General features: G+C 49.2%; 1 protein-coding gene across 1 annotated transcript in view; it reads left to right on the top strand.

The window, feature by feature from the left end:
- Positions 1–11,951: 11,951 nt before the first annotated feature.
- FAM189A2 (family with sequence similarity 189 member A2) overlaps positions 11,952–16,467 on the top strand; it is a 174,656-nt gene continuing 170,140 nt past the window's right edge. Inside the window, exons 1-2 of the mRNA XM_029615947.1 lie at positions 11,952–12,116; positions 16,068–16,397. Coding sequence (XP_029471807.1) covers positions 11,952–12,116; positions 16,068–16,397 — 495 coding nt within the window. The remainder of the gene's footprint in view (positions 12,117–16,067; positions 16,398–16,467) is intronic.

Raw genomic sequence — 16,467 nt, 5'->3', positions numbered from 1 at the left:
CCCACATACAGTTTTTGACACGGGCATTGAATGATATAAATAACCCCTTCTGAATTACAATCTGAAAAATCCCTCGGTATATATTTTCTTGGATATTGGATGTTCAAAAGAAGACATGATATTAGTACATGGGCATACAGAACAATGTCAACAGGGTTTATGTTCTCCACTAACTTGACAGTGTTAGTGTGAGATACTCAAATCCGAGTGTGTCAGCATATCCCGCAAATTTGTCCCTCTCCAATGTGAAAAGTAATGGACTCTGAAAAATGTCTTGTAGAGATGGTGATTTCCAATGTCTGCGAATAATGTTAGTTACAGGCTTGCTAAGGGTAGAAAAAGGTAATATGCAATTCATTGTAATATCAGTAGATCGGTTTTGTGTCCAAAACAATAGGTCTCTCAACATATAATGCTCGTTTGAAGGCTTTTTTAAAAACCTTGCTCGGGTACCCTCTCTCATGAAACTGGGCCATTATCTCCTTAGCTTTAGAAATGAAATCAGGCTTTGAAAAACAAAGCAGTCTCAATCTCAAAAATTGGCCTGTGGGTATATTGCTTTTGAGGGTCCTTGGATGACAGCTATCAAAACTAAGCAAAGTATTGCGAGCAGTATCTTTTCTAAAAATGGTAGTTGAAAATTTAGTATTGTCAAATGATATAAGAATATCCAAAAAGGCTATTTGAGATGGATGAATGTTAAAATTAAACTGTATATTACTGTTACAATGATTTAACCAATCAGAAAACATAAAGAATTGCACATCTGTTCCAAGCCAGATTAAAAAAATATCAATAAATCTAAGCCATAAGTGTAGAAAACCTGACCATTCAGGGTCCTGAGCGAGTGCCAACTTCATTGTTAGGGCGAATTTTGATAATTCCATTGACACAAAACTATTTTCGTTTCGATACAACATATTATCAACAGGTAAAAGGCACTGCTATGGGCGTCACCATGGCCCCTAACTTAACGTGCCTATATGTGGCGAATTTTGAGGAGACTTATGTATACCCTTCTGAATGGACAGGTTTCCTGCACTTATGGCTTAGATTTATTGATGATAATTTTTTAATCTGGCTTGGAACACAGAACTGGGGTGGCAAGAGGACTGCCTAAGGGCAATCTATTTTGAAGGACTGTCTCCTGCCCTCAAGGATGAGCTGGCTGCTCGTGAGATTCCTACATCTCTTGAGGACCTGATTTCCCAGGTTGGCAAGATTGACCATTGCCTACGACAGCGACACCAAGAGGTAAAGGTCCTCCAGCCTCCTGCCTTACATTAGCTCATGCCACGAGCCCCCAGTTGAAGGCCTTACCGGCACCTCCTTCATCATCAGAGGAACCGATGCAGATTAATCGCGGGCGCTTGTCTCCTAAAGAGCATCTCCGACGTAAGAAACAAGGCCTTTGCCTATACTGTGGTGGTTCCGGACATCTCCTGCAATCCTGCCCCATAAGTCCAAGAAACTGCAGAGCCTGAGCCCAGCGGGGTTCCCGAGCTTGGGCGCTACTGTTACTGGCCCCCAATTACTCCTTCCTGTGTCCCTCTTTAGGGAAATCACGCTCCTTTGCCACTACCGCACTCGTGGACACTGGGGTGAGTGGCAGTTTTATTTTGGACGATATCGTCCTGTTACTTCAGATCCCTCTTCAACCTCTGGAAATACCTCTCCGCATCGCATCAATCCAAGGACAGCACCTCCCTAAAAGCATTACTCATCGCACCGCGTCCTTCCGCCTCACCATGGGAGCCCTCCATGAAGAGGAGATTTCGCTCTGTCTTGAAGCGTTCCACACATCGGTAATCCTAGGACTTCCTTGGCTCCAGGTATACACACCCCACTTCGACTGGCAATCCCTGCAGTTAACTCAGTGGGGACCCCAGTGCCAGAATCACTGTCTGCAACAGGTGACTCCAGCAGTTACCGTTCTGAACTCTTACCGGGTTACCTGCTCTGTATTCTGACTTCAAAGATGTAGTCTCCAAACAAAATGCTGACATCCTGCCTCCACTCCGAGAATTCAATTGTCCCATCGAGCTCCTACTGTTGTGTTTGTGGCATTGTGGACCCTTGGTCACAATGGAGATGACTCCGCCCACAGGGAGGGGCCCCGTGGAGAACCACTGCGAAAGGCTGAACTCAGATAGCAGTCACAGTATGGATAGAGGCTTTATTGTACTGCTGTAGACAGATGGTAGCAGGAAGGTAAGGTACTGATCCAAGAAGTGCCAGTACATTCAACAGGCTCAGATATGAAGTCTCACCCAGATGTTTATGATAGGTGGAAGCCCGCAGTGTGGGTAACGTCGCGGCTGGTGGGTGGAGCTGGAGCACCAGATTGTAGAGGTACTCACAGGAATGATGGAGTCTTCCTGATAGTGGAAAGTTGGGACCGAAGGTCCGTGGTGCAGGAAATAATGGCTGGTAGGCCCTCGAGGAGCCAAGTACTCGATAGTCCGATATCCTGAAATGTAGAAAAGAGAGAGAGACCCCCTAGGAGCAGTTGTCTTAGAGAGGACCCCGAAGGGTAGTTAGAAGCGAGAGACCCCCGATGAGCAGGTATCTAGAGCTTCTATAGGAGTGAGACCCTTGGAGTGGAAGCAGCGTCTAAGCGTGCAGCTTAGAGCGGTCAGAGTAGCTAAAACCGAAGTCCTTGCTAACTCAAGGTGGTAGCAGAAGCGGAGGCTAGATATACCCGGAGGTACTGACGTCATGCGGTGGGGCCGCTCCCGAGGTTCCCGCCATGACGTATTTGCGCGTAGGAGATGTGTGCGCTCATGCCCTAGGAGGCCACGGGAGTGAGCATGGCGGATGGGGACGCCCATGCTGGTTTGGAAACGCCGAGACCCTTGGCACTCGGCACCGGAGGCAGCCATCTTACTCAAAGAGAGTGAAAGAGGAGAAAAAGAGGTAAGGCAGAGCGGTCGCAGGTGTCTGCGACTGACTGACGCAACACCTACCAGGCACCACGCCTCCAAAGGGCAGAACTTTTCCTCGCTCGCTTCGGGAAACTCAAGCAATGTCAGAGTACATTAAAGAGAACCTGGAAAAATGATTCATAAGACCCTCTGATTCCCCGGCAGGAACCGGATTCTTCTTCGTGAAGAAAGACGGCATTTTACGTCCTTGCATTGATTATTGTGGGCTAAACGCCATGACTCGCAAGGATCGCTACCCTCTGCCACTCATTAGCAAGCTATTTGATTGCCTCCAAGGAGCCCAGATATTTACAAAGATAGATCTCCAAGGGGCATACAATCTTGTACATATCCAGCCAGAGGACATCTGGAAGACCGCCTTCAATACAAAGGATGGCCACTACAAGTACGTAGTGATGCCTTTCGGACTTTGTAATGCCCCTGCGGTCTTTCAGCGTTTGATGAATGAGATCTTCCGGGACCTACTATATTCATTTGTTGTGGACTTCCAAAGATCTGAAGTCCCACCGCTCACATGTTCAGACAGCCCTTCAATGCCTCAGAGACAATAGTCTCTACGCAAAATTAGAGAAATGTATTTTCGAACAGACTCGTCTTCCGTTCCTGGGCTTACATCATCTCCAATCGTGACTTCACCATGGACCCTGAGAAACTCCAAGGTATTCGAAATTGGCCCCAGCCAGTAGGCCTCCGTGCCTTACAAATGTTCCTTGGATTTACAAATTATTACAGGAACTTCATCGCTAACTACTCCACGCTAGCTGCTCCACTCACAGCCATGACTAGGAAAGGTAGTAACTTTCAAGTTTGGAGCCCCAAGGCTTAATCTGCTTTCCACGCCTTGAAAGAGGCCTTCTGCACCGGACCATGTCTATGGCATCTGGATCCTAGCCGCCCCTTCATCGTCGAAGTAGACGCCTCCACCATTGGAGCAGGGGCGGTCCTGAGCCAATATTCCTCCAAGGGGGTCTTAGTACCTTACTCCTTCTACTCACACAAGTTTTCTGCCGCTGAGCAAAACTACACAATTGGGGACCGTGAATTTTTAGCTGTGAAATTGGCCCTTCAAGAATGGTGCCCCTGGTTAGAAGGAGCACAGCATAAATTTACGATATTTACAGACCACAAAAACCTTGAACAACTATTGAATCCCAGACAGGCCCGCTGGGTGCTGTTCTTTGAACGTTTCCACTTTGCTGCTGGGCGTTAGCGGAGTTCAAAGAACACCCGAGCGAATGCTCTCTCTCGCTCCCTCGAGCCAGAAGATATGCCCGAAATTCCTAGGCACATCATCAACCCAGCTTGCATAACTCTCGCAGTTACTAACACGGTACCAGCTGGGAAGATGGTGGTGCCACGCTGTCTCCAGGAGTGCGTCCTATGCTGGGCCCACGACTCGAAGTTGGCCGTCCATCCTGGCCAGGCTTGGACCCTTGAGATGTTAAGAAGACATTACTGGTGGCCTAGCATGGTTAAAGACTCCTGCAGTTAGGTAGACTCCTGCCCCATCTATGCACAGCAAAAACCTCCAACTGGCTGCCCTTGGGGACTCCTCCATCCTCTTCCGGCTCCCACCGAACTCTGGTCAAGTATCTCTACTGACTTCATCGTCGATCTGCCCCCATCAAAGGGCAACACGGTCATTTGGGTTATTTATTTAACATGTTTATATACTGTTTTACCAATACAGGATTGACCAAAGCGGTTTACAATAATAATAAACTTAAAAATCAAAACAAATTCATATTAAATAAAATAGTAAAACAAAGTTAGAATAAAAATACAATCTGCATCTTGATCAATAAAACAAATTTTGGGATAAATCAAAAGGTAGTAACAAAGTTGACTTATTTTACAAAAAAAAAAAAGGCAGAAAGAAAGAGATATAGCAACTAAACTAACAAATAGTTAAGGTTAAGACCTCCTAGTGTTTGGGTATTGACTTTGACTGGCCTCTTGTATGGTTAAAATAACTGCTACTGAGAAAGCTCAGGCTTTCCAAATGCTTCCATGAAAAAGTATGTTTTTAATGCTTTCTTGAACTCATTTCTATTAGATATTTGTCATAAGAGGTCCAGCAAAGCATTCCACAAAATGGGGCCGGCCACTGAAAAAGCTCTTTGCCTTGTTATATTTAAAGCAGCCATTTTAACAGTGGGAACTTCTAATAAGTTTTTTCCGGCTGATCTAAGTTCTCTTGAGGGCTTATAAACTCGTAGTGTAGTGCATAACCAAATAGAGTCTGAGTTATTTAGTAGAGAGTGTATTATCATGATGATTTTGTACCGAATTCTGAATTTAACTGGTAACCAATGTAATTTTTGTAAGATAGGAGAAATATGTTGCTTCATGGGAGTAGCCGTGAGTAGCCTAGCAACTGAATTCTGGATCAGCTGAAGGGGTCTGATGGCAGATTCAGGTAGACCCATATATAGCCCATTACAGTAATCTATGCCTGAAAAAATCAATGCTTGCAATATTGATCGGTAATCATGAAAAACAATAGGGGGCGAAGTCATTTTAGTACATGTAGTTTGAAAAACGAGTTTTGTACTATTTTAGGTATATGATGATTTAATGATAAGTTGGTATCGATCCAGACACCTAGATTTCGTGCTAATTTGGTGATTTGTATGATGTCTTTACCTAAAGTTATATTTGCAGGGGGAGCATTACTAGGGTTTGTTATATAGCTGAGAAATAATATTTCTGGGGTTTTTTTGTTCAATTTTAAACTGTTGTGGGCCATCCATTGCTCTATGGCAGGGGTCAGGAACCTTTTTGGCTGAGAGAGCCATAAACGCCACATATTTTAAAATGTAATTCCATGAGAGCCATACAATATGTTTAAAACTAAATACAAGTAAATGTGTGCATTTTATATAAGATCACACTTTTAAAGTACAATAAGTCTCTGAAAATATTACACCAGGCCTTAAGACACCAATACATCTCCTATTAGGAAAACGGACCAAGTCAGGCTGCTACAGAGTCCTACACAGAAACTACACGCCAGCAGAAAACCTCACCTGAATCACGTGCTGTCCCTCACCTAACATAGAATAAAGAGACCAAAACGCATAACAAGAAGCATGCAGAAAAAACTGAATTGGAAACTGCAACAAGCCAGAGTCTCTGTATGCAGTGTAACAAAGGAAAAAAGAAACATCACCCATCCTTATAAAACAAATCAAGAAATATAAAATCATCAGCAGTAAAACTGTACTAACAAAAAGAACATATTTCGAAACAGCTGATGAGTGGAATATCCAATAATTAAAAACTCATATAAAACATTTCCAGATACCAACAAATATTTCAAAATAGCAGACACAAAGACCCAGTAATGAAAAATAATAAGGATACAAAACTTTTTTGCTCTGCATACCTGGGAACGTTTGATATCCAGGTGTCCTGAGATTGTTCTGAATTAGCAGGAGGTGGGGTGGTTTGCTTGGAACTTTCTCCTCTCTCAGTCACATACCAGCGCCCTCTCTCACACTGGCTCTCAATGACACACCTATACACACATGCTCTCACATATTATTTATTTATTTAGCTATTTTCTATACCGGCTTTCACGACCAGGGGTCACATCAAACCGGTTTACATTTAACAGTTTGTGCATTAAAACATAGAACTGGAACAACTAACTGGTGCAGAAAATACAGTTACAATGAACAAGGAATTATACAACTGGGAGAGTGGGAAGAAGAAGAAGAGAGTATAACAATTAATAAAAATGCATTTACAATGGATCTTTACAAAATATGTAACTTAAAGACTCACATATACACAAGTTTTTTCTCTCTCACTTATATAGGCTCTTAATTACACATTTACACACATGCTATCTTTTCACGCTTACACACACACACAGGCTTTCACATAAATACATGCTGTCTTTTTCTCTCGCACACAGACTCTCATTCACATGCTTACAAACATGTCCTCTCTTTCTCTCATTTACACACATGCTCTCAATCACATACTCACATGCTCCCTCACCTAAACCATCTCTCAATCATACACAGACACACATGATCTCTCTCTTACTTAAGCACACAGGCTCTTAATCATGCATACACATGATCTCTCTTACACACAAAGGACCTCAATCATACACACATACTTTCACACAAACAGGTTTTCAAACACAAACTTACACATACATACAGGTTCCCAATGGTAAACTTACATTCATGCTCTCTCTCTCACAGGCAGGCTCTCAATCACAGACATACATGCGATCTCTCACACACACAGGCCCGGCCCCCCCACCGCGGCCCGGAAGAGGAAGTGGAGAGTATCGGGTGCGTGCGCGGCAAGAAGAGGCCACGCTAGTGCGCTCGGCATCGGCCCGAAGAAAAGAAGACTGCAGCGCGGCTCGGAGGAAAATGAAGAGGTTCAACCGCGGCCGATGGGACTCCTCCTCCGCGAGGGCTGAAAATGAAGAGGTTAGCGTTGGGAGGAGGCTGCTGCTGCTGCCGCGAGTTCCCGGGGTGGGGGTGGGGGAGAGAGATTCACTCTCTCTCTCCCCCACCCCCACCCCGGGAACTCGCGGCAGCAGCAGCAGCCTCCTCCCAACGCTAACCTCTTCCTTTTCAGCCCTCGCGGAGGAGGAGTCCCATCGGCCGCGGTTGAACCTCTTCATTTTCCTCCGAGCCGCGCTGCAGTCTTCTTTTCTTCGGGCCGATGCCGAGCGCACTAGCGTGGCCTCTTCTTGCCGCGCACGCACCCGATACTCTCCACTTCCTCTTCCGGGCCGCGGGGGGGGGGGGGGGGGGGGCGGGAAGAAGAGAGCACGCCGGTGCCGCTGTCTCCAGCTGTCCTGCCGCGTTCCACCCGGGCTGACAGCATTTTAAGCCCGGGCGAAAGAGGACCGGGGAGCAGCTGGGTCAGCGGGAAAGTGTGGCGACACTTGTCTGCGAGCCAGATGCAGCCCTTAAAAGAGCCATATCTGGCTCGCGAGCCATGGGTTCCCGACCCCTGCTCTATGGTGTTGATATATAATTGAATCAAGGAGAAAGTCTCTGGCCAAGATGATTTATAGGGGACAAATAATTGAATGTCATCTGCATAGAGTTTGTATTGCACATTTAGAGAGGATAAAATATGGCACAGAGGTAGAAGATAAATGTTAAATAATATAGGAGATAGTGAAGAACCCTGGGGTACACCTGTTGATTGAGTGAAGAATTGGGAGAAACAGGAGCCAATGTTAATTTGACAAGTGCGGTTGGTGAGAAAACTTTCAAACCAATTTAACACTGTAGAGTGAATTCCTATATATTAAAGAACAGAAATCAAATTATCGACCGCTTTTTGAAAATGGCCCACTTCGTTCCACTACCAAGCCTCCCCTCAGCTCCTGAACTGGCAAAACTCTTCCTAAACAATGTATTCCGCTTACATGCTTTACCCAGACAGATCGTTTCTGATCATGGGCCACAATTCGCTGCCAAGTACTGGAAGTCCTTATGTAAAACATTTGATATTACCCTGAACCTGCCTACCACCCTCAGGCAAATGGCCAAGCCGAGAGGACAAACCGCTCCCTGAAAACATTCCTGAGATATTACGTCAATGATCAACAGGACAATTGGGCCAACCTCTTACCATGAGCCGAGTTATCCCACAATACCCATGTTGCCTCTGCCACTGATGTCTCTCACCCTTCTCAGTAGTATTCAGTTGCCAGCCACGCCTGCCTCTACCAGTGCCGCTTTCTGTGCCCTCACCTGCAGCCCAGTCTATGGCGCACAGACTATTCGTCGCCTTTGGAATCAGGTCAAGGAGAGACTGGGTCAGGCTGCCGAGAGAGCCAAACGCTTCACGGACGTTCATCATCACACCGCACCCCTTTTCCGGCCTGGCCAGAAAGTCTGGTTGAGCACTAAACACATCATACTACGTCTCCCTTCACAGCGACTGGCGCCCGGATTCATCGGACCATTCCCAATCATCTGACGCATAGGTGCGGTGACATACCAGCTGCAACTTCCCACCTCCATGGGGTTCCACAACACATTCCATGTGTTTCTATTGAAGCCATTTGTCTTGTTCTGGCCCTCTCGAAGGTCCCCTGAGCCTACATAACAAGCTGCTGAACCTGAGGACATCCTCCAAGTATAAGATGTCCTGGATGTCCGGCGCCATAGAGGCCATTGGGAGTACCTCCTGTCGTGGGAGAGCTTCGGGCCGGCGGAGAACTCCTGGGAGCCCTCCCACCAGATCTACGACAAGGACCTCCTCACTGAGTTCCACCGGACCCATCCTGAGAAGCCCAGGCCAGTAAGGGGGAGGCCTAGAAGGGGTGGGGTGGGGTTACTATTGCGCTTCCCGACCATGCTGGTGCTGCGACCAGGCCTGCTCACCTGGCACGCCCATCTACAAGCTCTCTCAATCCCAGCACGGCTCACCTGCAGCGTCCATGAGCGTCCCCAGGCCCATCGTGGCCTTCTACCTCGCAACGCTCCTCACGCAGGGGCTCAGCATCCTCCTCAGCATTGGCCCCGCCCCCTAGCGCGTGCAACTCTTCCATCTTTAAAGGGCCAAGCGCGGGAAACTCACAGGCGGCGCCCAGTTCTGACATCACTTGAGCCCTGTATATATAGCAGGGCTCAGCCACTAGCAAATTGCCTTGGAATCGGGTCATACACTCCGGTGGTCTCTAGTTTGCCTGTTCCTGCGTCTCTCCGTTCCTGGTAGTACCCTTTGTACTAATCTCACAGTACTGACCTTTGCTTGCTCCTGACCTCGTCTGACTGATGCCTGGATCCGACCTTTGCCTGTTCACTGACCACATCTGACCACTGCCTGGAACCGACCTCTGCCTGTACACTGACCACGTCTGACCGCTGCCTGGAACAGATTGCTGCCTGTACACTGACCACGTCTGGGCTGCATAGAACAGAGCGCTGCCTGTACACTGACCACGTCTGACCGCTGCCTGGAACCGATTGCTGCCTGTACACTGACCACGTCTGGGCTGCCTGGAACCGACCTCTGCCTGTACACTGACCACGTCTGACCGCTGCCTGGAACCGATCGCTGCCTGTACACTGACCACGTCTGGGCTGCCTGGAACAGAGCGCTGCCTGTTCATCATCCATATCTGATCGCTGCCTGGAACTTGACCTCTGCCTGACTACTCCCAGATTGACTACAGTACTGACCCCTGCTTTAGCTGACCATTTTGGAATGTTACTCTGGCTTTGATCCTCGCTATCCACTCGGACACTGCTTGGACATGGACCGCGCAGCGCACCTTTGTTCGTGGTGGGCACTCCCCTGCATTTCCTCTCTGGGAGACCCTGCAAGGCCCACCTAAGACCAGGCGGCCCGCGTAACCAAGGGCTCAACCTGAGGGAAACCCGGGTTGCTATTGGAGAAGCTCCAGCTAGCCTCTGTCTCCTCCTGTGCTCCACCTCCTGGTGGCAGGCGCTCTCTGGGTCCAGATTGGCAATTAAAAAGATGGTTATCTTACCAATACAGGTTATCATTTTCTGTACCTAAGATAAGACTTGATCAAAAAGATTCTCAGTGGAGCACAGGATTTGATGAGAGAGGTAACGGTGGTGGGTCTGCTTGGCAATAGTGATCATAATATGATCAAATTTGAACTAATGACTGGAAGGGGGACAGTAAGCAAATCCATGGCTCTCGTGCTAAACTTTTAAAAGGGAAACTTTGATAAAATGAGAAAAATAGTTAGAAAAAAACTGAAAGGAGCAGCTACAAAAGTAAAAAGTGTGCAAGAGGCACGGTCATTGTTAAAAAATATCATTCTAGAAGCACAATCCAGATGTATTCCACACATATTAAGAAAGGTGGAAAGAAGGCAAAACGATCACTGGCATGGTTAAAAGGGGAGGTGAAAGAAGCTATTTTAGCCAAAAGATCTTCATTCAAAAATTGGAAAAAGGATCCAACAGAAGAAAATAGGATAATGCATAACATTGGCAAGTTAAATGTAAGACATTGATAAGACAGGCTAAGAGAGAATTTGAAAAGAAGTTGGCTGTAGAGGCAAAAACTCACAGTAAAAACATTTTAAAATATATCCGAAACAGCCTGTGAGGGAGTCAGTTGGACCATTAGATGATCGATGGTTAAAGGTGCAGTACGAGACTGCTGTTGCTTTTCAATTCTCTCTCTCAGCATAGTCCCTGAGGCCTTGTCCATGCCACCTAACCAGCACTGCCCAATCAGCCAGCCGCAGACAGCCCTGTTGCTTCTCCTATGGGTGCAGCAATGCAGACCCCCCCAAATGCCATGCTGCTTTTGCTGCATGCACATGTGTTTTTCTCTGCACCTGCAGCATCATCAGCACCTCAACAGCAAGTAAGGGAACAGTCCCTTGGTGCCACAGAGCCAACACCCGGTCTCCTGCGCAGGCAGAGAAACTGATGAAAAACCCCATCGCTGAGCTCCCCAAGCTTCTAAGGTAGCTCCATGCCAATGCTGCACAGATTCCTCTAACTCGTTCCTTGTTCTTTTTTTTTTTTTTTACTCTTGGAGAAATGATACATACTATTATGATACATAGACTTTTGGACCCTGGGACTAGGATGGGGAAGGCGCCATCTGAGGAGTAGAACCCATTAGGACCCCACTGTTGGCAGGCAGAATCAGACAAGAGGCGGTCAGAGTCAAAAAGCAGTTCAAAGGGTGGTCAGGAGTAGCAAAGGTCAGGGTCTGGAGATGGTCCGAAGCGTGGTCAGGCAAAGCAAAGGTCAGGGTCTGGAGATGGTCTGAAGTGTGGTCTGGGGAAGCAAAGGTCAGGGTTTGGAGATGGTCCAGTGCAGAAACAGGCAGAAGGCAGGCCGAGCAACTGAAACAGCTAGGGAGCTGAGCAGTTGCCAAGACTAGTCCTGCAGGTCAGGGCTCGCCTAAAATAGGGCCCTGGAGAGATGACGTAGAAAAGGAGGGCCGGCAGCTGACTTGCCACGGGCCCTTTAAATAAAGTAGAGAGGCGCGCGGGAATTTGGGCGCACAGGTTCGATGGCGGCGGCTTCTCCTGCTGCACCTCGTGGCACTCCGGTGGCGGACAGAGCCGCAAAGAGGAAGGCAGTGCTGGAGACGTTCCCTCAGTCACTCTGGAAACCAGCCCAGGCAGAACGGAGGGAAGATGAGGCAGGCCGGTCGTGGTCCGTGTGGCCAGCCAACGTAACAGTACCCCTCATCTACATCCCCCTCTGGGAGTCTAAGTAGCTAAGGAACCAGTTACTCTTTGGTTCTTGCAAATTCGTGGGCGGATGTCCTGCAGGGCTCAGAGGAAAAGCCATCTTTGTATTGCCCTGAGGGGTGGGCGGGAGTCTTGGTGGAATCGGGGAAGCTGTAGAGAGAGGCTCCTTCTCCCTCTCAAGTTGCCAACAGGCATGTAAGTTCCGGATCTCCTCTTCCTTGTAAGTTAGCAGAGCCATAAATCCTTTCGTGGCTAGATTGGTTTTTCACAAAGGCCTCGTGTTCGGCAGTCTTATGCGTCATTTGTTCCTTCACCTGGGTAAAAACTGCCCTCAGAACGTTCCTCTGGAGAGGGCAAGGCCTGGTCTGAGTCTCCTGAGACTTCTTACATGGAAGAAACAAATTAGGGAGAGAAGTAGTCACAGTCAGGGATCGGAGAGATTCCCCTGCTTTGAGACAGGACTCAGAACACTGTGGTCCCCACCAAATCAGGTCGGCCGTGACCCAGTCAAAATTTGGCTGATGCTTCTGCAGCCATGGTAGACCCAGAATTACAGGACTCACGGCCCTAGGGAGAATGTAGAAAGTGATGACATCAGTGTGATCCGGCCCAACTTTCAAAGTAAGAGGTTGAGTAGCCCGTATCACCACACCTGGGAGGAAGTCCCCATGGACCGAGGAGAGAGCCAACGGAGGCGACAAAAGACATGTAGGGAGTTGAAATTGGTCCACGAGGTCCTGTTGGATAAAGTTCCCCCCAGCGCCGAGTCCACTAGGGCTTGGGTGGAAATGCAGGTAGAGGATAGTTCCACTGAAGCAGCCAATAGGAACAGGGGTGAGGTTGTGGTGAGACCGAGAGTTACCGACTCAGACGTCTCTTGGCGAGGAGTTGCCTTCTTCCTTTCTGGGCACTATGCCAGCAAATGTGTGGTTACCGCAATAAAGAAAAAGCCCCAACTGACTATGACGGGAGTTTTCAGCAATCGTGAGGTGGCTGCGACTTAGTTGCATCGGTTCTTCCGAAGGCAAGGAATGATCACTGCCAAAGAAGAGCGATTCCTTGACAGGAACCCAGAGTACGATGATTCTCCCGGGCCTGTTCCTGGAGACGCCGGTCAATCTTCCCAGCGAGATCAATGAGCCCTTCGAGGGATGTGGGAAGCTCTCGTGCTGCCATCTCATCCTTAATTTGAGGAGCCAAGCCATCTAGAAACATGGCTTGTAAGCTGTCCCCCTGCCAATTTAGCTCCGTGGTCAAGGTACAAAATTCAATCGCATACTCGTTCAGGGAGCGGGGTCCTTGTTGAAGATGAAGAAGGTTGGAGCCCATGGCTGGAAGTCTGTTAGGTTCCTCAAATATTTGTTTAAAGGCGGAGACAAACTGTGTCAGATTAGAGAGCAGAGGATCGGAACATTCCCACAAGGGAGAAGCCCATGCCAAGTTTTGCCACCCAAAAGGGAAAGAATAAAAGTTGCCTTGACCAAGTCACTTGGAAAAAGTGTGGACTGGAGGGTAAAGTGCATGTGGCATTGGTTTAAAAACCCCTGACACTGCTTAGGGTCTTCTGAGTAACGGCGTAGTGCTGGCAGAGGAATGACCGCTCGAACAGAATCGGAGACAGATACGGAAGCTGCTGGGGACGGAGGTGGGGCGTTAAGCTGAGTCAGAAGATCTTGACGGGCGGCAGGATGGTTTACGTCCACCACTACCGGTTCTAGTGTCGAATGGAGATTCTGGAGTTTCAGAACGAGGCCGGGGACCAACTTCAAAGTAGTCCAGTCCACTGGTTGCGAGTCCAGGCAAGTGTTTAGCCATTCCATAGAAGTAGCCAGAGCTTCCAGGAACCGTTGTTGTTCCTGGATCTTCTGGGCCAGGCCCTGTATAGCCTGGAGAGCAGACAGGCCGAGTCCATGGTCCTGGCATTCTGTTATGGTATGTAGACTTGTGGACCCTTGGTCCGGGATGGGGAAGGCGCCATCTGAGGAGTAGAACCCCTCAAGACCCCACCGTCGGCAAGCGGAATCAGACAAGAGGCGGTTAGAGCCAAAAGGCACTTCGAAGGGTGGTCAGGAGTAGCAAAGGTCAGGGTCTGGAGATGGTCCGAAGCGTGGTCAGGCGCAGCAACGGTCAGGGTCTGGAGATGGTCCGATGCCGAGAGAGGCAGAAGGCAGTCTGAGCAATTGGAACAGCTAGGGAGCTGAGCAGTTGCCAAGACGAGGCCTGCAGGTCAGGGCTTGTCTAAAATAGGGCCCTGGAGAGATGATGCCGAAAAGGAGGGCGGGCAGCTGACTTGCCGCGGGCCCGTTAAATAAGGTAGAGAGGCGCAGACGCACGCCTGGGACCTTGGGCGCACAGGTTCGATGGCGGCTTTTCCTGCTGCACCTCGCGGCACTCTGGCGGCAGAGACAGCCGCGAAGAGGAAGGCAGCGCAGCCACTCTGGGAACCAGCCCGGCTAGAACGGAGGGAAGGTGAGGCAGGCTGGTTGCGGTAACACATAGAAGCCAATACTTTCCTTTGGTGCAGATGTTCAGGTTCCAGGAGCACAGGCTGCATGGTAGATCCAGAAGAGAGCACAGGCTGCATGGTAGATCCAGAAGAGAGCCAGACTGCTGACTATATCCATATCCACTCATTTTGCCAAAGTTTAATAACCCAGCCCCGGACAAACCCATATACAAGGGATACTTCCCTGCTCCACTAGGCTTGCAGTGCAGAACTGCCAGCAGGTTCCACCCCTGTCTCATAGGGGATGAGAGATCTGGACCACCCGATGCCCACCCAACCGACCTCTGGACCAAGCTACCAGAAGAGTCACCAACCCCCTGCATGTCTGCATCAAACCAGGTGGTATGGCCCCACCAGGACTCACAACTCTGTGGAAGGATCCAGAAATGTCTTTTAATCTTTTTTTCTTTCTCCAGACTGCAGGTTTTACACTATCTACCATTAGCCGAAGACAGAGCAATACTGAGGGAGGCACACTAGGTTATGTACAATGTATGTAAAACTTTCTCTGTCTCCATCTGCTGGACCCATGCAAAACCCAGGAGTCTGGACTGATCCGGGTAGGAACAAGAATGTCTAATTATAAGCACAATTCTGCTAATTTTGTATGTTTTCTCGGCTGCTTAAAAAAAACCCAAAACACCCCTCTATAGGTTCAACACTAGTGATGACAAGGAATGATCCAGGGTAATTTGATCTAGTTTCTGTACTAGGGGTATTTGTCCACATTTGGTTCTAGTACCCTTACGTTGAGATAAGGTTTTTATTTTCTTTGTATTAATGTAATACTGAGTATTATGTTTACACCTGTTTCTGGTGCAAAGTATTTACCTTCATCCTGTTTTTGGAACAATTCAATAACACTAACAAAAAAAAAAAAGGAAAATTAATCCCCACATCTGCCCCACCATTTGGAGAGAAACAGGAAAAGAAAACAAATATATATATATACATACATACATATGACACGCCTCTCTCTCAACCTTCCCCCCTGCCCAGGGAATGCTGGAAAGAAAGGTGCTTGCCAAGCTGTCCGTTGTTCTTTCTCCTCCCGCTGGTCTCTAACGCCGGCGCCAAGAGCCCTCCTCACCTCGCTGAACCGCGTGTCTGCCGGGGAGCGTGCGCGCACGCGCCACAGAGCAATGTGCACGACCCCCCACCGAGCGTAGCCCACCCAGGAGAACGCGACCGCGCTCGTCGGTGCGAGCTCCGTCCGGCGCGCGCCCCCCCTCCCCCCTCCTCCCACCTGCACACAGCACAGGGCGTGAAACCCAAGCCGCCCCCTCCTTCCAAGTTATTTTCAACCTGGCAGTGAAAGCTCGGGCGCCGCGCGCGCGCTCTCTCCCTTCTCCTGGCTTGTTGCACGCGCTGGTAATAGGCGCACGGCATCGCCCCCCGGCCCGGGCTTGTCCCGGGGGAGCTGTAGCATGTCTTTGCCCGTACTCCTGCCGGGCTCTTGTTGCCCCCGCCGTGGCGCCCCCCGCCTGCGGGATCCTCGGGGGCCGGGGAGCTGCTGCCGCCGCCTCCTCCTCCCCGGGCACGCTGGTGCCGCGGGGTCCCTCCGCTCCCGCCTCCTCCGGCCTCCTTCTCCCGGCGGGCGCCGCCGCCGGCTCTGCTGCCCGCCCGCCCGCTGCTGTCGCTGGGGCTGCTGCAGCTGGTGCTGGGCGGTTGCCTGGTGGCGCTCAGCTTCGGGGCGCTGGCCCTGACCACCTCGTCGCGGATCAAGAGCTCGTGCCCCTTCTGGGCTGGATCCTCGGTAAGTATTCGGGGGCCAAAGTGACTACTGGAGCCTGCGGTCCTGTCTTTTGTTTTGGGAGGAACGCGCC

The sequence above is a fragment of the Rhinatrema bivittatum genome, chromosome 1, assembly GCF_901001135.1.
Source record: "Rhinatrema bivittatum chromosome 1, aRhiBiv1.1, whole genome shotgun sequence".
In the NCBI taxonomy this organism is placed as follows: Eukaryota; Metazoa; Chordata; class Amphibia; order Gymnophiona; family Rhinatrematidae; genus Rhinatrema; species Rhinatrema bivittatum.
Note: the sequence above shows the minus strand (reverse complement) of the source record. Positions and strands in the feature narration are given on the sequence as shown.